Here is a 21,365-nt window from a genome sequence, read left to right on the forward strand (position 1 = left end):
GAGGTCTGTAAAGCTTAAGATTTTGTCCACAACTTAAATTTTTCACTTGAACAAATGTGCTTACTGTTAAGGGTTAGAGAAGATGATCTAGGTAAGGTTTTTAAAAATAGATCAATAAATGGTAGCTGGCATAAACAGTTTTGAACTGTAATGTTTGCTGTAAGGGATTTGTTCACCCCCCTAGAACTCAAAACTGCAGGAAATTGCTCCCACTAAGGGGAAGGGTAGGGGGAGAGGGGTAGTGTCCAGAGAAGCTTCAGTTGGCTAGTTGGGATGCTTAACTCCATAGAATCCAATACGGATATGCCATTGTCTGGTTTGAGCACCACCTACTGGTGGTCACTACAAATTAGTTTGAAACCTGAACTTAAAAGTTATGGATGAAGCTTGAGTTTTTCTTTTTATTTGAAAGTGCATGAAAGGGAGTAGGGTCAGAGGGAGAAGCAGACTCCCTACTGGGCAGGGAGCCTGATGTGGGACGATCCTGGGACTCCGGGTGATGACCTGAGCCAAAGGCAGTTGCTTAACTGACCCACCCAGGGGCCCCTCTGCTGAGTTTCATATACTAATTGCATTTTGTGTTTGAATTGAGTAAAATTAGAGTTTTTATAAGACCAGAATGCTTCAAACTGGTGTTTGACCTTTGTTTTAAATTGGCAAGCTGTTAAATTACCCATGTTTGTAAGGAATCTCAGATGGGAGCTTGTTGAAATTTGTCCCAGGAATTCTGGTGTGATTTCAGAATATGAAATGGGAAAGGCTTTCTGGTTCAGGAGTTAAAACAGATTGTCAGTAGGGCATATCTGATTTTTTTTTAATCTGGTTATTCATCCAATGCCCAGAATAGGCAGTCAAAAATAAGTTTTCAGCCAGATCAGAACTCAATCGTATACCTTTTTAACACTTGGTCATTTACCTTCTAGGAGCATTCTGTCCAGTAACGGTTATTGGCTGTAGAAATAGTACAGGGTCCTTGATTTTAAGTAGAGCTTAGTATGGGGTGTAAAAACTGATAAATACTACAAAAGCTGTATTTTTATGTGTATTTAAATTGATTTACCTTATTAACCTTTTCTGCTGAGTTGAGCATAGAGCTCAACCCAAAACTTTTTGTGGCCATAGTAGTCGCAATACCTGAAATGGGCAACTTTAGAAAAAGGGTGACAACTAATTTCTTGTGTGTTAATGTGGCTTTACATATGCTTTAGATTGGTACTCAAAATGTTTAGTTCATTATCACAAAATGCTGCAGAAATAGATTGTCAATCGAAAGTTAAGATGCCATTCTGGAGTTAACCTGTAGCCTCCAGGGAGTGAGCAGTGAGATCTAGGTCGTGCAAGGGAGGAGTGCATGATGTTTTGGATGAGAGGAGTAAGACCTGTTTTCCCCTTTCTTTACCTTCCTGAAGCTTTCTTTCCTGATGTTTTATCACAATGTCTTTAGATTTTTTTTTTTAAGAGATTTTATTTCTTGGAGAATGAGATAGAGGGAGTATGAGATGGGGGAGGGTCAGAGGGAGAAGCAGACTCCCTGCTGAGCAGGGAGCCCGATGCAGGACTTGATCCCGGGATTCCAGAATCATGACCTGAGCCGAAGGCAGACGTTTAACCAACTGAGCCACCCAGGCACCCCTATCATGTCTTTTCACTACCAACCCATAGGTTCTTTTTCATCTAGGTGGTATCAAAGTCCCCTCCATTATTTGCAAGTCTCTGGGAATTTCCTTGACTTGAAACTGCCACATGTTTCCTGAAAGGTAGTTGACCCATGATCCAATGGAAATTTTTGAGAGGGACCATATGATTTTTATCCTTTTGTTTTCTAAACAGGACCTAAATGTGATGTCCATCAGTCACTAGTAAAAATGAGTCAAATAAGGAAAATGGCATTGACTTTGGACTGCCCTTAAAGGGGCCCATGGGTATCTTAAGAGTTTAGAGCTCTGGTTTTGTGGGAGAGACCTCATGATAAAGATAATGCTAAGTTAATGTTAAAATTACTTCCCAGGTAAGCAAGAAATATTAGGAAACTTTTACTAAGCAATTTTAAAGGGTTTTCCTTATTAAGATATTTACATACAGTTAAAATTCACCCTTTTACACCATTCTGTAATTTTTTTTAAGGTTTTATTTGAGGGGTGCCTAGGTGGCTCAGATCAGATGATTAAGCATCTGCCTTCGGCTCAGGTCATGATCCCAGGGTCCTGGGATGGAGCCCCTCATCGCTTTCCCTACTCAGGGCGGAGTCTGTTTCTCCCAGTACTGTTCCCCCTGCTTGTGCTGTCTTGCTCTCTGTCAAATAAAATCTTAAAAAGAAAATTTTCATTTGAGAGAGCAGGGGGAGGGGCAAAGGGACAAGCAGACTCCCCACTGATCCCTGACCCAACCTGGAACTTGATCCCAGGACCCTTGAGATCATGACCTGAGCCAAAGACAGATGGTTTAACTAACTGAGCCACCCAAGCACCTTTAATTTTAAGTTTTGACGGATGGTTTACCACAATCAAGGTATAGAATAGTTCCATCTCCCTCCCCACCCCCCACCGAAATTACCCCCTGCCTCTTTGTGGTAAACCCACTCTATGTGTAAGTCTTGGTAACCACTGATCTATTTTCTGTCCCTATAATTTTGTTTTGGCAGCAATGTGTCATACCTGGGTTCATACAGTATATAGGCTTTTTTTTTTCACTCAGCATGATGAATTTGGTTAATCGCTTTCACATATATCTGTAATCTCTTCTAGAAGATTCATTTGAGTGTGTGGGCACGAGCTGGGGGAGGGGGCAGAGGGAGAGGGAGAGAGAATCTCAAGCAGACTCCCTGCCGAGCACCAAGACTCAAGACCCGAGCTGAAAAGAGTTGGGCACTTAACTGACTGAGCCACCCAGGAGCCCCTGTAATCTGTTGCTTTTTAAAGGACAGTTTATCCATTCCCAGCTGGGGGACATTTAGTTTCCAGTTTTGGAAGATTATTAATTGAGCCACTTTAAACATTCACATGTAGGTTTGTGTATGACTATAGGTTTTCATCTTATGTAAATACCTAGCAATGAGATCACTGCATCTAAAAGATACTAATGAGGGAGAAGAGTAAAAGGGACACAATTTGGATTGGCTAGAGAAGGTACTTGTCAGGAGTAATGGAGAGCTGAAGGACAAGTAGGAGTTACCGGAGCATATGAAAACATTACTTCTTAGACTTTTTTTAAGATTTTATTTACTTGAGGGCGCCTGGGTGGCTCAGATGGTTAAGCGTCTGCTTTCGGCTCAGGTCATGATCCCAGGGTCCTGGGATTGAGCCCCACATTGGGCTCCTGGCTCAGCGGGGAGTTGGCTTCTCCCTTTCCCTCTGCTTCTCCCACTGCTCATGCTGTTTCTCTCTGTGTCTGTGTCTCAAATGAATAAATAAAATTAAAAAAAAATTTTTTTATTTACTTGATGGAGCAAGCCCAAGCGGGGAGCTGCGAGCAGAGGGAGAGGGAGAAGCAGGCTCCCTGATGCAGGGCTCAATCCCAGGACCCCAGGATCATGACCTGAGCCGAAGGCAGACACTTAACCGACTGAGCCACCCAAGCGCCCCTATTTCTTAGACATTTAAATGTCTATATTTTAACCTCATAACCGTTATGTAGAATCAGAAAAAATCTAAAGAATCTAAAAGCCTTTTTTAATCTCAAATCAACTTTGAAGTATACTCACTGAAATCTTCACTTGATTACCTCATCGCTGTGTATATCACGTATTGGAGGGCAGAGACCTCACAACAGCTTTCTTAGAAGGGCAGGTATACATCTCGAATAGAGGGTGGCTCCTAAATCATCCTATTGCTGAGGATTTTTTTTCTTAATTCATTATATTTCCTTGATGGTAGATTTTAATATACTTAGGCTCTTATCTAGGGTAATTGACTATTTCATTCTATTTACAGGAACCGCTAATTTAAGATGCCCTTTTTAAAAAAAAATTTTAAGTAATCGCTACACCCAACATGGGGCTCGAACTTATGACCCTGAGAGTCACATGCTCCTCCAACTGAGCGAGCCAGGTGTCCCCAATTAATACCCTTTAGTCACATCTGAGCTAAACACTTAACAGCTCTTTCTTAACCGTAGGTCACATGGTTTCTAGATTCTTTCCATACCATTCTCCTTTCTAGTTCATAGCTGCTTTTTTTTCCCCCAGTTTATGGCTTTTAGTGTGTGCACCAAAATTAAATATATTATAGCTGTGGATGCTTAAGTGGATATAGATGTGATCTCTTAACGTAGAGTGTGTTTTTATTGACCCAAGAGATAAGTCACCTTATTTGGACTCTAGTTTCCTAAATTGATGCATTTGGACTAGATCAGAGTAGTTTAAGTGGGGAGAAGCTGTCCCTTTCTCATCATTTGTCTAATGGGCATGATACTGTCCATCTCTTGGGATTGTTGTGAAGATGAAGTGAGTTAGTGGATATAGACTCTGTACCCAGTACCTGGCCTATTATAAACAGCCAATAATAAAAGGTAGTTTTTAGGGGCGCCTGGGTGGCTCAGTCGTTAAACATCTGCCTTCGGCTCAGGTCATGATTCCAGGGTCCTGGGACCGAGCCCTACATCAGGCTCCCTGCTCAATGGGAGGCCTGCTTCTCCCTCTCCCACTCCCCCTGCTTGTGTCCCGCCGCTCTCGCTGTGTCTCTCTGTCAAATAAAAATAAATAAAAGATTTTATTATAGCTGTTTGGAAGATAAGTTGCTATAAAGCAACTTGGTGGTACTTCTGGATTAAGGTCAACAAATATCACCTGATTATTTTAAAACCCTCTTGGGATTTTTTTTAAAGACTTTATTATATTATATATATTCTATTTTATTTGAGAGAGAGAGAAGGAGCAGGGGGAAGGGCAGAGAGAGGCAGACTCCCCCCACCGATCAGAGAACCATGACCTGAGCCTGAAGGCAGATGCTTAACCTACTGAGCCGCCCAGGCACCCTATTACCTCATTTTTTAAATGTAAATTATACTTTTAAATCTCCCTTTAAACTATTTGTGAAGTTTTTTTTTTTTTTAAGATTTTATTTATTTATTTGACAGAGATACAGCAAGAGAGGGAACACAAGCAGGGGGAGTGTGAAAGGGAGAAGCAGGCTTCCTGCAGAGCAGGGAGCCGGATGCGGGGCTCGATCCCTGGACTCTGGGATCATGACCTGAGCCGAAGGCAGACACTTAACGACTGAGCCACTCAGGCGCCCCTGAAGTTTTTTTTTTAATAACCTTTTATTTTTGGAGTAACTATCCTATTTTTGCAACTTTTCTATAAATCTAGAGTTCCTGTAGACACCCTCACCTAGTTTGTTTCCCCTAATGTTACCATCTTATACTACCATAGTACATTTGTCAAAACTAAGAAACCAACATTGATATGTTACTATTAGTCTCCAGGCTTTATTCAGATTTCATTAATTTTTTTATTAATGGCCTTTTTCTGTTTCAGGATCCAGTCCAAGTCACCACTGTTTTGGTTACTTTTAAAAACTCACATGTTGGGAGTTTATATTTATCTCTGCTGTATCTCATCTTGAGGCAATTTTGAATCTGGAACCTGCTATCTAGCATGTTAAATAAAAATGTGGGCTTTGTTATTTATACATGATATTTATAATGTATTTCTGTAAGTTTTACGTAAATTATTGATAAATACTAAACAAACTAGGTCCAGAAACAGACCTGAGGTATTGCACTATAGAACTGTTCTTTGATTATGATGGTCCAGCCAATTGCAAATTCACCTAATATTTAATAATCTAGGTCATATTTCACCATTTTTTTTTTAAAGATTTTTTATTTTATTTGACAGAGACACAGCGAGAGAGGGAACACCAGCAGGGGGAGTGGGAGAGGGAGAAGCAAGCTTCCTGCCGAGCAGGGAGCCCGATGCGGGGCTCGATCCCAGGACCCTGGGACCATGACCCGAGCCGAAGGCAGACGCCCAACGACTGAGCCACCCAGGCGCCCCATATTTCACCATTTTGATCACAAGATAATCATGATGAAAAATTTGGCAAATGCTTGGTAAAAGCAAAGTGAAATAGGTAATAGCTTTAAATTTACTTTCCCTTTTTCAGCAGACAATAATTTGCTGTGCCACTTAAGGTCAGTCAAGGTGGGAGTAAAGTCTGTACTAGGAATTTAAATTTCTTGACCAATCATGATTTACCTAAACGAGTTCGAGTTGTTCTAGCTTTTGTCAAAATTTACATCCAGAAGTGATCAGAATAGCAACATATGCAGTCTGGATATTCCCTGTAACACAATCTCTTTTGAGACATTGTCTAAGATGTAGGTTATTGCTTGCATAAAGCAGATTAGATTTGAAAATAGACGTAAGGGGTACCTGGGTGGCTCAGTTGTTAAGCGTCTACCTTCAGCTCAGATCATGATCCCGGGGTCCTGGGATCAAGCCCCACATCGGGCTCCCTGCTCAGTGGGAAGCCTGCTTCTCCCTCTTCCACTCCCCCTGCTTGTGTTCCCTTTCTCGCTGTGTGTCTCTCTCTCTCTCTCTCTCTAAATAAATAAATCTTTAAAAAAAAGAAAGAAAATAGACATAAGTCAAAAGTAGGTAGTTTCATTTATTCTAAAGAGGATAATTGGCAGCTAAGACGGTAAGATTTTATGGTGTCCTGCAAATGTGGTTTCTAGAGGTTAAATGACTTGGTTAAATTTTTAGTAAAATCATGTGATTAGGGGAATATTCTAAGTTGGTGGCGTGATAAACTAGGGTTGCCACATAAGCAATTTGAGTTTTGAGTTCCTGAGCTGTCTGGAGCCACCCAAACTCAACCTTTTTTTTTTTTTTAATTTTTTTTTTAGAGATTTTATTTATTTGTCAGAGAGTGAGAGAGCAGCAGGCAGAGGAAGAAGCAGGCTCCCCGCTGAGCAAGGAGCCCAATGTAGGACTCAATCCGAGGACCCTGGGATCATGACCTGAGCCAAAGGCAGATGCTTAACCAACTGAGCCACCCAGGTGTCCCTCTCTCAGCCTTCTGATGAGAGCATCTGCAACATTTTCTGAGGCTTGGGCTGTAACCATTTCAGGGGGGTGCAGCTGGATCATTGCAACAAAGGAAGGGTGTGACCGAGCCTTGACCTGCAGCCCTTCTCTTTGGCTATTGTCAAAACTTGATTGACACTTTGGACATCTCTCTTGAGCCTCAAGATTCTGTGTAGGCTGGCAACTCAGTAAATGTCTAACAAGAAATGAGGTGATTTTTATTCAGTTGGGTAGAGGGAACATTTTCTTATAGCTAAATCTTTTTTTTTTCTTTAAGATTTTATTTGAGGGAGAGAGCCAGCATGAGCAGGGGAAGGAGTAAAGGGAGAGGGAGATCATCTCCAGCAGACTCCCCACCTAGCCTGGAGGGCACGACCCAGAGATCACGACCACAGCCAAAACCAAGAGTCGGACTTTCTTTTTTTTAAAGATTTTATTTATTCACGAGAGACAGAGAGAGAGGCAGAGGCAGAGGAGAAGCAGGGTCCCTGCTGAGCAGGGAGCCCAATGTGGAACTCGATCCCAGTAGCCTGGGATCATGACCTGAGCTGAAAGCAGACGCTTAACCAACTGAGCCACCCAGGCATCCCAAGAGTCGGACTCAACTGATTGAGCCACACAGGCACCCCTGTAGCTAAATCTTATACTGACGTTAGAGAATGCATCTCTTGGAACTCAGTTTCTCATATTTTATGTGACTGTTGGTGAATAGTTTTCTTCAAAGCTCTCATATCTGTCTCTGAAGTTTGTTAAACTGCCCTCCCTCCCACCTTTAGGTTCTGTGAAGTTGGAAATACAGAAAATTCAGTAAGTTTCCTTTTCATGGCTTGAAACATGGCATGTATGCTGGTGTTGTCTTACATACAGTCTGGAATGTTTCCTTTTAAGTTTAGATAGTCCTTTTTTTTCCTTAAGATTTTATTTGACAGAGACAGAGAGGGAACACAAGCAGGAGGAGCGGGAGAGGGAGAAGTAAGCTTCCCGCGGAGCAGAGAGCCCGATGCTGGGCTTGATCCCAGGACCCTGGGATCATGACCTGAGCCAAAGGCAGACACCCAATGACTGAGCCACCCAGGTGCCCCTACACAGTCCATTTTTTATGTTTCTTAACATGTTGTTTTAAATTTTGATTGTTGTGTTTTAAATAGTGTAGACCAACTCTGAAAGAATTCAAAGAGCAACCAACATAAAGACTAAATTTGAATTATGAGGCACTGGATTTGAAAAGTAGTTGTTTAGCCTAGCAAACACTAAAAAAGTATTATTGTCTTCAAGTACATGAAGAGTATTTTAAATCTGCAGAGAGTGCTGTTCAGAGTGAAAATCACATTCTAAATTCCCCTATAGCCTCTAAACTCTGAGATAATGCTTAGATTGAGTGCTGTAATGGTTCATTAAGCATGGCAACTCCATAAATGCTTAGCATGAGATAGGCTACAAAGTGTGGGAGTGGGAGGGACTTGAAGGTTAAGCCCCGAGAAGGAGATTGTTTAGGAGAGCTGGAGAAACTTTCATCTAGTGAAGGACTTCTGGTCCTTAGGAGGAAAAAAAGTCACTGAAAGTGGCAGAAAGATATTGTGAAGTCAGAATAGCTGAGATCCATGCCCAACAGCAACTTGCAATTATACTTTAATCACATCACCTAGCCATGCTATAGCATAGGGACAGATAAGTTTTTCCTACATTGAGAAATACACACATGTTAAAGAATCCTAATATAGGGGTGCCTGGGTGGCTCAGATGGTTGAGCGTCTGCCTTTATCTCAGGTCATAATCTCCAGATCCTGGGAATGAGCCCCATATTGGGCTCCCAGTTCAGCAGGGAGTCTGCTTCTCCCTCTCTCTCTACCTCTCTCCTTGCTTGTGTACACACGTTCTTTCTCCCTCTCTCCCTCAAATGAATAAATAAAATCTTAAAAATCCTAATATATTGGGACTTTCCCAGTAGGGAGTAGTGCTATTATTCAAACAGACTGGTCTTTTTCAAACATTTTTGACTAGGATCCATAGTAAGAAATACATTTTCTATTGCAACACAGTGTAACACAGTATTTCATTGCATCTAAGGTGTTTTCAGTTGGAAGTCACAAATGCTGCCAATTTTTTTTTTTTAAGATTTTATTTATTTGACAGAGACACAGTGAGAGAGGGAACACAAGCAGGGGGAGTGGGAGAAGGAGAAGCAGGTATCCCGCCGAGCAGGTAGCCTGATGCAGGGCTCAATCCCAGGACCCTGGGATCACGACCTGAGCCGAAGGCAGACAGTTTATGACTGAGCCACCCAGGCGCCCCAAATGCTGCCAATTTTTAAGATTCTATTGACTATAGAACATACAACAATTTAGAGATGATAAAAGGAAAAAAATAAGTCCTAAAATTGGTAAAATATAATTTGTATGTTAAGTACTGAAACAAGTGTCAGAATAGTATTTTTATTTTTATTTATTTATTTATTTATTTTTAAGATTTTATTTATTTATTTGAGAGAGAGAGAATGAGAGACAGCACGAGAGGGAAGAGGGTCAGAGGGAGAAGCAGACTCCCTGCTGAGCAGGGAGCCCGATGCGGGACTTGATCCCGGGACTCCAGGATCATGACCTGAGCCGAAGGCAGTCGCTTAACCAACTGAGCCACCCAGGTGCCCTGAAATGAACTTTAGTACCTGGGCTTTTCTAACTGCCAGGCAGTGTGGTCTGTGGTGGGTAGAGGAAATCACAAGTGTGGCCAACTTCTGTTGGAGGCTGACTATTGTCATTGTTGGGGGAGATTTTTTTTTAGAGCACAAGCAGGGTTGGTGGGGAGGGATAGAGCGAGAGGGAGAAGCAGACTCCCTATTCAGCAGGGAGCCTGACGCAGGGCTCGATCCCAGAACCCTGAGATCATGACCTGAGCTGAAGATAGACACTTAACTGACTGAGCCACCCAGGCACCCCATTGGGGGAGATTTCTATGAAGTACATTTTTAACTGATTTTTCCCTAGAGCATGATGGTCTATAGCATTCTGGCCAGCAGCATGAAAAGGTAAGCAAGCTGTTTTGGAACACTCTTTTTAAGCAAGGTAATTTTGTAAAAGTTTAACACATTTTAAATTATAGATTTAAAGATCCTAAACCAAAAGGCAGAACCTAAAACAAATGTTTTCCATCATTTTTTAGTGAGTCAGTTACTATTATACTGGAATCACATTATAAAACTTAAATTTCTTAATATGTATACTGTCACCTAGGCCCAAATTACAGCCATCAAGAACTTTCCAAAGCATTTAAAAACTTTATACTTCCTCAAGATAAATTTCAATCATTAAGCACCCCAAAAGCACCACTGCTTTTACTCTTGTGTTTAACCAGAAAAAGTTTTTTTTTATTTTATTTTATTTATTTATTTGTCAGAGAGAGAGCACAAGCAGGGTGAGCAGCAGACAGGAGAAGCAGGCTCCCTGAGCAAAAAGCCTGATGTAGGACTCGATCCCAGGATGCTAGGCAGACACTTAACTGACTGAGCCACCCAGGTGTCCCCTAACCAGAAAAAAGTTTTAAAACAGTGATTTCCCTTCTGGTGCTAAACAGGTAGTGCAAAATGGCCTTTTAAAAATGTACTATAGTATGTAACCAATATTGCCTCTGTAGTAAGAATTCTGTCTAGGAACAGCCATAACTAAAGTAAAAGTTACTTTTTGAAATTACTAAATCAAGTATCAAAAAGAATTCATCATTGCTAAATGATCCAGCATTACAAATACTTTTTACTTGCTACTGATACTACTTTAATGGAAAGACTAAAATTAGATGAAACAAATCCATGAAAACTGAGCTACATCCAAGTAGTCATATCTGATTATAGCAACGAGCTTTTTGGCTGCCTCTGACCCATAATCAGGCTTAACACATAGATCTGTTCCCAGAGTGACTTCAGGGCCCTTGGTATGGTCTTAAGTATCTGCTTTGGCCTGAAGCTGATATGGGAACTACTCCTTAATGATACCAGAGATCCGAGTTGGCATTTCCAGGAACAAGGAAGGCTCTCTGGCCCACTTGTCTGTATTCATCCTCTAGTCTATACAGAAAGGTTAAGGTGAACCAGTCAGCCAAAGGACCCAGGTGGTCACCCCACCCTAAACTTCATGACAACATAGAATCGAAGTACTGAAGAGGAAGAGGAGAGCCAGCAGCATTTCAGTTTTTTTTGTCACTTCTGACTTAAAAACAGGGAAACACTAGTCACCAGTTACTATGGATTTGTCTTTATTGCTTAGAAATCATGGCCATAACAGTTTTGCAAGAAAATATTGTATGATACAAAATTTACCTTTATTCTCCCTTAACTAGGTTGCCAAAAAATTTTCTATATTGTGGATCATAGGAAAATATCATTTCCAACCTTTCTATTTTACAGGGTTTTCATTAATGTTCAAAGATAATTACTGGTGAGAAAAAAAAATGACTGGTGAGGATTTCCTGCAGAAGTATAGGAATCTCAAAAGTTAACTTTCACCCTACATATTATATTCCAATGCTGGAAATCAGCCTAATGATTCTATGTGATTTTCTATAGTTTAAAATTTGTAGCCCTAAGGATTTGAGGGCTTTGAAATTGCCTCATTAACCAAGCAAAAGACTACTAACTTTCAAAACAGGTTTGAACATAAGACTTTCACTTTGGAGGCACCTGGGTGGCTCAGTTGTTAAGCATCTGCCTTCGGCTCAGGTCATGATCCCAGGGTCCTGGGATCAAGCCCCATGTCGGGCTCCCTGCTCTGCGGGAAGCCTGCTTCTCCCTCTCCCACTCCCCCTGCTTGTGTTCCCTCTCGCTGTGTCTCTCTGTCAGATAAATAAATAAAATCTTTAAAAAAAAAAAAGACTTTCACTTTGGTAACATTTAATGGACAAGGTCCTTATAAGTAGGCAAATCTGCAAGCTGAGATTTTTCTTCAGGTTTAGTTGTGGGTCCACTATTATCTCCCTGATGAACACTGCAGTTATATTAATAGGCTCACTGTATTAGAGCACCTAAGAGAAAGTATAAATGAAAACTTTATAACTTTTTTCAGATACATAAAAAAGCACGGTTATAATCTCTGCCCTCTTCATAAATTAGTGACAAATCGTAATAATCTAGTAAGTTTATTTTATTATTTTAATAGGTGCTAAATATAAATACTTATACCCTATCTATACTCTTGTACTACTTAAAAGTCTTCTATGAATATAAAGCTATAACTGTCTCTCTTCAAGGCTTTCTGTATCACATAAGGACTGATCAGTTTTGGGCAATGCATTCATAGCCATCTGTCTTTGCTGAGTGGTCTTCACAAATCGAAGCAGATTGATGATGGCAGCAGGTGTCACTCCAGGTATACGACTAGCAGCCCCAATCTAAGAATTAAAACCATAAAACATAAGTGAGCTATATCAAATCAAATCAAATCTATTTTGTTAATAATCTGTATATTATAGTTTATAAAATATTTTCAGAACTTAATGTATCTTCAAAATAACTATAAAGTAGATAAAGGGAATGTGATTACTATTAATACCTTCATTTTACAAATTAGGGAAAATGAGCCTCACAGAAGTTAAAGCAACTTGTCAAAGGTCATGTTATATTGACCGAATCACTCTTCCCTTTAAAAATAATTTTTTTCAAAAAATTTTCCAGGTTATATTTTTGTTAAATGCCTTTTATTATATGAATCACCACTAAAAAAAGCCATTGTCCATTACTATGATACACCATCATCCATTTTTAAGATACAACTCAGTTGCAGAAATGTTAAATGGGCATCTCAGAATGGATAAATATAGCCTATTATCTTTAAATATTTCTTATTAAAGTCCAATACTATATACCATATAATAAAATTTTTAATTTGTTTACAGACATTTACAGACACACATATACACACACTGAGACAGAAGCATGGGGTGAGGGACCTTTTTTTTGGCTCCCCTCTTCCTCCTAGTAGCTTCTAAGCCAACACTATGGAACTCCTAGGGAGGGAACCAAGTGGTGATTTGAAAACCACTCACATGTATTAACCTAATGTGCTTTCTTTTATGTCATGCATTATACTAGTTTGCACTGGGACTAGAAAGTAATTTTAATCAACTCAATTCTTCTAGTTACTTATTTAGACTAAGTTTTTTTGTCTCTCAAAAACAAACCAACATCTGTCATACAGAGATATAATTATGAAAATAAGAGGTTAGATTTTTTATGATGAACTAAAACATTAATTATGTGGCTGCTGTAAATCCAGGTTTAAAAAATTAAAGCACCAGGTCTTTATAACCTGCTCCACTGCCTGGTTTCTTACCGTTTCTGGGCGACTGAAATGTAGCTTCTCTCGAACTTCATAAGACAAAGACACATCTCTGAGGGTTAAATAATCTAGGTCTTTTGGCAGTTGGAGTGCTTCATCTTGCTGAACTTCGTTTATTTGTTGTTGCTGATAGAACAACACTGATTCATAAGTGGCTGGTGAACAGAATTAATTATGTTATGACACTCAGAGTATATTTACTTGTGTTTTTATAACTTTTTACAATTTACAAAAAACTTTTGTATATATTATGTCATTCAACACTTTTCCTAACACTAGGAGATAAATGGGGTTAAGTGTTCCCTTTTGTAGATGAGGAAATTGAGGCTAAATGAGAGAGGGAGTATCTTGCATACCAACTATAGCATTCTGTTTGATAGTTTACTGCATGTCCTTTTCATTTCAAAAATCTGGAAAATTGGGGCACCTGGGTGGTTCAGTTGGCTAAGTGTCTGCCTTCGGCTCAGGTCATGATCCCAGGGTCCTGGGATCAAGCTCCAAGTCGGGGTCCCTGCTCGGTGGGGAGCCTGCTTCTTCCCCTGCCGCTCCCCAGTGCTTGTGCTCTCCCACTCTCCCTCTCTGTCAAGTAAATAAAATCTTTAAGAAAAAAAATCTGGAAAATTAAGGGGCTCCTTTCTGGATCAGTCAGTAGAGCATGTGATTCTTGATCTCAGGGTTGTGAGTTCAAGCCCCACGTTGGATGTAGAGATACTCAGAAGTTTAAAATTCTGGAAACTTAAGATACTGCTTTTCCTCTCAGTGCAAATTTTCCCTCTCAGTGCAAACCCTCAATAGGCTGTGGTTTTGAATGTTAGGTCCTAAAGATCAGCTGTTTCTTTAAGAAAATGGTTTTCAGAATTATGTCCATATAAAGCTATAGTTTTTATTTATTCATTTATTTTTAAAATCTTTTTAAAAGATTTTATTTGACAGAGAGAGAGACAGCGAGAGAGGGAACACAAGCAGGGGGAGTGGGAGAGGGAGAAGCAGGCTTCCTGCAGAGCAGGGAGCCCGATGCAGAGCTCGATCCCAGGACCCTGGGATCATGACCTGAGCCGAAGGCAGACGCCTAACGACTGAGCCACCCAGGCACCCCTAAAGCTATAATTTTTAAAAGTAGAGATTTTTAGATGTAATACATAATTTAAGGTTTTATTCAGAAGTGAAGTTAGGATAATTTAGCAATTATTTTGTATAGCATTCTGTTCTTAGAAAAATAAACTTAAAACCTGTTTGGGTGCCTGGGTGGCTCAGCTGGTTGAGCAACTGCCTTTGGTTCAGGTCATGATCCTGGAGTCCCAGGATCGAGTCCCGCATCAGGCTCCCTGCTCAGCAGGGAGTCTGCTTCTCCCTCTGACCTTCCTCCCTCTCATGCTCTCTCTCTCTCAATAAATAAATAAAAATCTTAAAAAAAAAAAACTTAAAACCTGTTTTAAAATCTAAATTGAGGTGGTTACTGTATTCTGTTCAAGAAAGCCAGTCTCCCCTCAAGGTTTTGGTAATATTTGCTTCTGTTACTTGACTAGCAGAAAATCTCAGCTCAAATTTGAATTACAGGTCATTATCATTCTGGGCCTTAGCTTCTTTTTACTTTTTTGTTTTGTTTTGTTTTGTAAGTAGGCTCCACACCCAGCATGGAGCCCAATGTGGGCTGAACTCACAACCTTGAGATCGAGACCTGAGCTGAAACCAAGAGACGGACACTTGACTGACTGAGCCATCCAGTCAGCCAATCCAGAAATTGTAAGGGCTGACTCAGATGACTTCTGATGGTCTTTATGGCAACAAAAAGTTGTGAAGTGCACAGGCCTCACAGTTAGACAAGCTAGGTTCACATTCCAGCTCTGCCACTCACCAATTGTGTGATCTTGGGCAAGTTACCACTTAATGTAAAATTAAGACAATAATGTTAATACCTACCCTTCACAGAACAATTCTAAATACTAAACAAAATACTGCATGTAAAGGGCTTAATACAAATTATAATATGACAAATTAGCACAAAAAACTGTAATATAATTGTATGACTCATAAATAGACCCCATAGGGGATCAGGGAATATAAATGAGACAATATATATTTAAAGGTATATTTATTTAAACTTCCAAATATATATATAACAAAACCTGAGAGAGAATACAAAGAAGAATCTGAAGAAATTTGCTATCTGGTGGGGAGGGGGTCCATGTAGTGATTTGAGAATCACTGATATATTTTAACCTAATGTTTCTTTTAAGCCGACTAGAGTCTTTATATATGCCAGAGTCTTTAAAATACAAGGGAAAATAGTAGCTACTCTGTGGCTGAAGTCAGGGTTTTCTATGAACAAGTTAAATTCTGGATTATTCTATCTCAAATCTGGTGATTTATGGAACAAAGTAAAACTGCAAACCAAGTTTAAAATATAGAATTTAGGGGCGCCTGGCTGCCTCAGTCAGAAAAGCCTGTGACTCTTGATCTCAGGGTTGTGAGTGGAGCCCCACACTGTGTGTGAGATTACTTAAATAAACTTTAAAAAATAAATAAATGAAATATAGAATTTAATCACCTGTACCCAGGTGATAACAGCCTGAATGTTCAATAAGTAATTTTTACTTAATAGAGAAATTATGATGTTGAAATAAAAGGTCAACATTTTTTTTTTTAAGATTTTATTTGTCAGAGAGAGAGCACAAGCAGGGGGAGCGGCAGGCAGAGGGAGTAGCGGGCTCCATGCTGAGCAAGGAGCCCGATGAGGGACTTGATCCCAGGACCCTGGGATCATGACCTGAGCCAAAGGTAGACACTTAACTGACTGAACAACCCAGGCATCCCTGTCAACATTATTTCTTATACATTAGTATAAGTATAGTGTCTGGTCATTTGGAATGATGATTCTCAAGTTTTGTTGAGTTTCCCTTTGGTGCTAGACTTCTGTTAACTTGCATGGTGGGTGATAGGTAGCACTTGGGTCACCCTGTATGTATAGCCAAAGGATAGCAAAGTGATAGATCTCTCTGGAACTGAAAGAAAATGCCATTGCTGGAAGGAATGCAGCATTCTTACAACCTTGGCTGGTCTCTAAGGAATTTAAAGTCCTTTTCTATTTGAACAATACATCATTATCCAACTTTTCCTACCCTTCTCCCTAGCTCTTTATGTTCCCTGTCTTTTCCTCTACATAATTTGCCACTCCAGGAAAAAACATCTATCAAAATGCAGAAGCTGATATTATCCTTTTTATGTGTGAAATTTTTAATAATGAAAAACTTAAAAAAAATAGACTACAACTACAAAGTCATCTGTAGCTTTGATGCTCAGTACACTGACCGAGAGTATTAGAGCACGATATGTGTTATAATATACCAGGGGCAGGCTCAGATTTGCCTGATGCAAAGTAAGTATTTTAATGGTAGAGTGTTCTGGTATATTGTTTTTTTTTGTTGTTTCTGTTTTTTAAGATTTTATTTATTAGAGTTGGAGGAAGAGGGAGAGGGAGAAAGAATCTGAAGCAGACTCTGCGCTGAGTGCAGAGCCTGACACGGGTTGATCTCACGACCCTGAGATCATGACCTGAGCTGAAAACAAGAGTCAGATGCTCAACAGACTGAGCCACCCAGGTGCCCCTATTCTGGTACATTGTTAAAGCCAAAGACAGTATTATTTTTCTCATCGTTAGAACACTGGATGAGGAAAATGTAAAAGAAAGTTTAAGGAAAAAAAGTTTTGTGTTTTTTTGGTTTTGGGGGGTTATTTTTGATAAACCTTATAGCATTTCCCAAAACTGGAAATATGCTCACAAATTACCTAGGGATCTTGTTAAAATGCAGATGCTTATTCAGTGGGTTTGAGGGAGACTGTGAAATTCTGTAATCCTAACAAGCCCCCATGTGTTGCAATGTTGCTAGCCTGGGAACCCCACTCTGAATAGCACAGAACCCCACTCTGAATAGCACAGAGCCTAAGACTATGCTGGTTCTATGGTAATAATAGCTCCTCTTAACATAGAGCTCGTTCTCAATGAATCTGCTATCCATTCATAATTTGCACAAATGGAAAAGAGAATGTATAGGCATGTAAGTAAAAAATTATTTTCTACCTTCTATTTTCAGTCTTTCAGCTAGCTCTCTACATTCAATGTACTTCTTCAAGGGCTCTGGAATAGCCTTGGCTAACAACTTCATGTCAACTTCTTCGTACTTCAGAACATCTAGAGCTCTGCAAATATACAAAAGTTTCATTAGCATAGGGGTAAAAATAAAACAAACCCAAAACAAGATGTAGGGGTCTATATTATATAAGCCACATTAAGAAGAAGATTCCTTGGAAATAATGCCAAATCTCAGAATTAATACTAATATCAAAAAAGATAAACTCCTAATTCTTTCCAAGCACAGTCAGCAAATGCAGTAGATTTGCAACACAGGAGAACCTCAATAAGACTAGTTTGTAATTCTCCCCAACTCCTCTCCTTTATTATGAGAAATAAGTTGTTGGTAAAGGTTGCATTACTATAATCCTTTTGTCCTCCCTTTCTTGTAAGGACAAAATATCCTCTGATAACAAGGGTTTGAATTCCCTAAGAATTTACATCTAAATCATGTTAAGCCCCATGTCCTGTGAAGGAGTCATCCTCTTGCATGCTCAAAACCACCTGAAGATCTCTTTCTTGCTTTTGCAGAACTCCCCTAGTAAGAACAAGAGGCCCCTCCCTGTATGTTTTAAGGCTCTGCAAAACAAACTGATGAAAATGATGGTCAAGGGTTCCTATGTATTCTTCCAGTCAGATATTTTCTAATTTAGTATAATCTCCATTTCAGTTTTTACTGATTGGGAACTTTAGGGAGCTAATTCTCAGTTCTACTTCCACTACTCTGGTTAGGCTAAGGCCTCCTGAGCCAAGGCAAGGGGAGAGGAGAGCAATCAATACATGCAGCTAATAGAGACAACTGCTAAAATTCCCAGGCAACTTACATGGCTCACCAAAAGAACATGCCTGAGTATAAATGCTGACAGGTAGATTAGATGAGATTTGCAGTAACTTGACTGACTCATTGACACCTGTTAAGATCCAACTAGAGAGAAACTTCAGGTATGTTTCATCTCCAGAAGTTCTGGTGCTCCTTTGGCCAGTTTAATCCCTTTCATACTGATCTCAGATTCCTTCTTGTTATCAGTCATCCTCACCCCCTAATCCTTCCCTAAGGTGAAGTGAACCACACCAATTGTTTCTCTGTTAATTATTACTGACATCATTTACATGTGACTTTTTTGGTTATAATTTATTTAAAAGGAGAACCTTCCTACACTGTTGGTGGATATGCAAGCTGGTACAACCACTCTGGAAAACAGTATGGAGCTTCCTCAAAAAGTTGAAAATAGAGCTGCCTTACGACCCAGCAATTGCACTATTGGGCATTTACCACAAAGATACAAATGTAGTGATCAGAAGGGGTATGTGCACCCCGATGTTTATAGCAGCAATGTCTACAATAGCCAAACTATGGAAAGAGCCAAGATGTCCATCGACAGATGAATGGATAAAGAAGAGGTGGTATATATATACAATGGAATATTATGCAGCCATCAAAAGGAATGAAACCTTGCCATTTGCAACGATGTGGATGGAAGTGGAGGGTGTTATGCTGAGTGAAATAAGTCAATCAGAGAAAGACATGTATCATATGACCTCACTGATATGAGGAATTCTTAATCTCAGGAAACAAACTGAGGGTTGCTGGAGTGGTGGGGGGTGGGAGGGATGGGGTGGCTGGGTGACAGACATATGGTGAGCACTGTGAATTGTGTAAGACTGCTGAATCACAGACCTGTACCTCTGAAACAAATAATACATTATATGTTAAAAAAAAAAAGATAGTAGGAAGGGTGAAATGAAGGGGGGAAATTGGTGGGGGAGACGAACCATGAGAGACTATGGACTCTGAGAAACAGACTGAGGGCTCTAGAGGGGAGGGGGGTGGGGGGATGGGTCAGCCTGGTGATGGGTATTAAAGAGGGCATGTACTGAATGGAGCACTGGGTGTTATACACGAACAATAAATCATGGAACACTACATCAAAAACTAATGATGTAATGTATGGTGATTAACATAATATAATAAAATTAACGGGGGGCGGAAGGTATTGCCAGGGTAACTAAAAGTGGTACATAATGAGTTCCATTGTTGTCAAGACCTTGGTCTACTTAGTTGAACTATGGTACTGCCCTTGGCTCACCTCATTCCTGTGGTCCCAAGACTGGGAAATATCCTGCAGTTTCCTTCTCATTTTGTTTGGTTCTCACAAGACTCACTGATCTGTATAATTTCCCCATATTTACTGCCTTAATTCATTTTACTTCTATTTACTAATTTTGATCTTTCTCTCTAACAGATGTTTTTGATAAATTCTGTCCACCCAAAATCAATTAAATTAATTATCAAGTCAACAGAAAGCCAGATCTGTCCATCCAGGGTTGCCAAGTCTTCCCAGACCTCCCAACCAACCTTCTTTACTGTTAATTACCAGTCATGCATTATCACCCTTTGAGGATGCTTGACTCATTTCTTCCTCAGACCACCTGCTCTAGGAATGTCCAGAAATTCTGGTAAGTTTTGCTGTGATTCAAGAGACAAATTAGGTCAACTAATTAATTACAGAGGCCTCATCTCAAGCTACAATGAAACCTTCCTTAAGCGCCAAGAAGAAAATGGCTGGGTTGTCTTTTAAACTACAGAACAGGGTGCCTGGGTGGCTCAGTTGGTTAAGTGTCTGCCTTCAGCTTAGGTCATGATCCCAGGGTCCTGGGATCGAGTCTCATGTTGGGCTCCCTGCTCAGCAGGGGGTCTACTTCTCTGCCCCTGCCCTGGCTCATGTATGTGTACTCTCTCTCTCTCAAATAAATAAAATCTTAAAAAGAAATAAACTACAGAACATATTGGAACACACCTAATGACTAACCAAAAAAAGTGTTATCTTGGAATCTAGCACGATGGTGACAACCTCAAAGAAAAGACCTTGATCATCCAACTTAAACATTTTTTAAAAATAATTTATTTACAAGCCTTGGAACTGTTCTCAGGTCCAAACTTTTAAGACCTGCTTTGAATCAAGCCTAAGTCTCAGAGTTCAGAGCTCTGGCACAGAGAGAACAAGTTAGCACACCTCAATAGAACACAAGAGAAAATCTAACACATTAGTGTATTTCCCTATAATCCTGACAGGAAATGTGTATGCAGTTACTTATGTATCTCTTCTGTTAAAATGCCTGTTCAAAGTCTGGTTCAACTTCTGAGTGCTTAGCACAGAGCCTGGCATGTACACAGTAAATGCAATAAATGTATTTTGTCCAATTTTTTATCTTTCTAGCTTTACATATCTAGGCATTGATAAAGTGAATTCATTTAGGGAGTCTGCATGCTAGACTAAATATTCTGCTGAAATAAAATATGGCGACTGGGACCCTGGTTTCTCCCAAAGGGAAAGATACATGAATTTTTTAAAAAAGCATTTGGCTAAATTATTATTTTTTTAATCACCTTAATAAAATCACTCTTGGGATTAGTTTGATAAAAATGTAAAACTGCTAGCCTTTTCATTCATAGATTAGCTTTTTAGACTGTGTTAAAAACAGTCAATTACCCCACTGGCAATGTTACCTCATATACATTAGTTACATTTAATGCAAATTCTAGTTAATATAAACTTGAAATATATAAATTCTTTGCAAAGAGTCTGAAATAATGTGAGCCTTCCTAAATTTAAACAAACACCTGGAATACTGAGTGGATTATAAACTATATACTACTGCCATCTCCCAGTGCCACTTAGCTGGTAAATATATCCACCGTCCTCATTTGTCAATCAGGCTGTCACTCCCGTGAATAAGATTTCCTGGCTTGGCTGACTACTATGCAGGTTCTTTTTTTTTTTTAAGATTTTATTTATTTATTTGACAGAGACACAGTGAGAGCAGGAACACAAGGAGGGGCAGTGGGGAAGGGAGAAGCAGGCTTCCCGCCGAGCAGGGAGCCTGA

At 39.8% G+C, this 21,365-nt stretch overlaps 1 protein-coding gene across 4 annotated transcripts in view; it reads right to left on the reverse strand.

Moving 5' to 3' along the window:
- Window positions 1-8,641: 8,641 nt before the first annotated feature.
- Window positions 8,642-21,365, reverse strand: part of MTO1 (mitochondrial tRNA translation optimization 1) — a 32,738-nt gene continuing 20,014 nt past the window's right edge. For all 4 annotated transcript variants that reach the window (XM_028097784.2, XM_028097783.2, XM_028097782.2 and 1 more), the window contains 3 exons: window positions 17,429-17,547; window positions 13,345-13,505; window positions 8,642-12,403 (listed from right to left, as the gene is read on the reverse strand). In XM_028097784.2, the coding sequence (XP_027953585.1) occupies window positions 12,242-12,403; window positions 13,345-13,505; window positions 17,429-17,547 (442 nt within the window). In that variant the 3' untranslated portion in view covers window positions 8,642-12,241. The remainder of the gene's footprint in view (window positions 12,404-13,344; window positions 13,506-17,428; window positions 17,548-21,365) is intronic.

The sequence above is a fragment of the Eumetopias jubatus genome, unplaced genomic scaffold (genome assembly GCF_037043125.1).
Source record: "Eumetopias jubatus isolate StellerSeaLion01/CBP00866 unplaced genomic scaffold, mEumJub1_p1.0 scaffold_6, whole genome shotgun sequence".
NCBI lineage: Eukaryota > Metazoa > Chordata > Mammalia > Carnivora > Otariidae > Eumetopias > Eumetopias jubatus.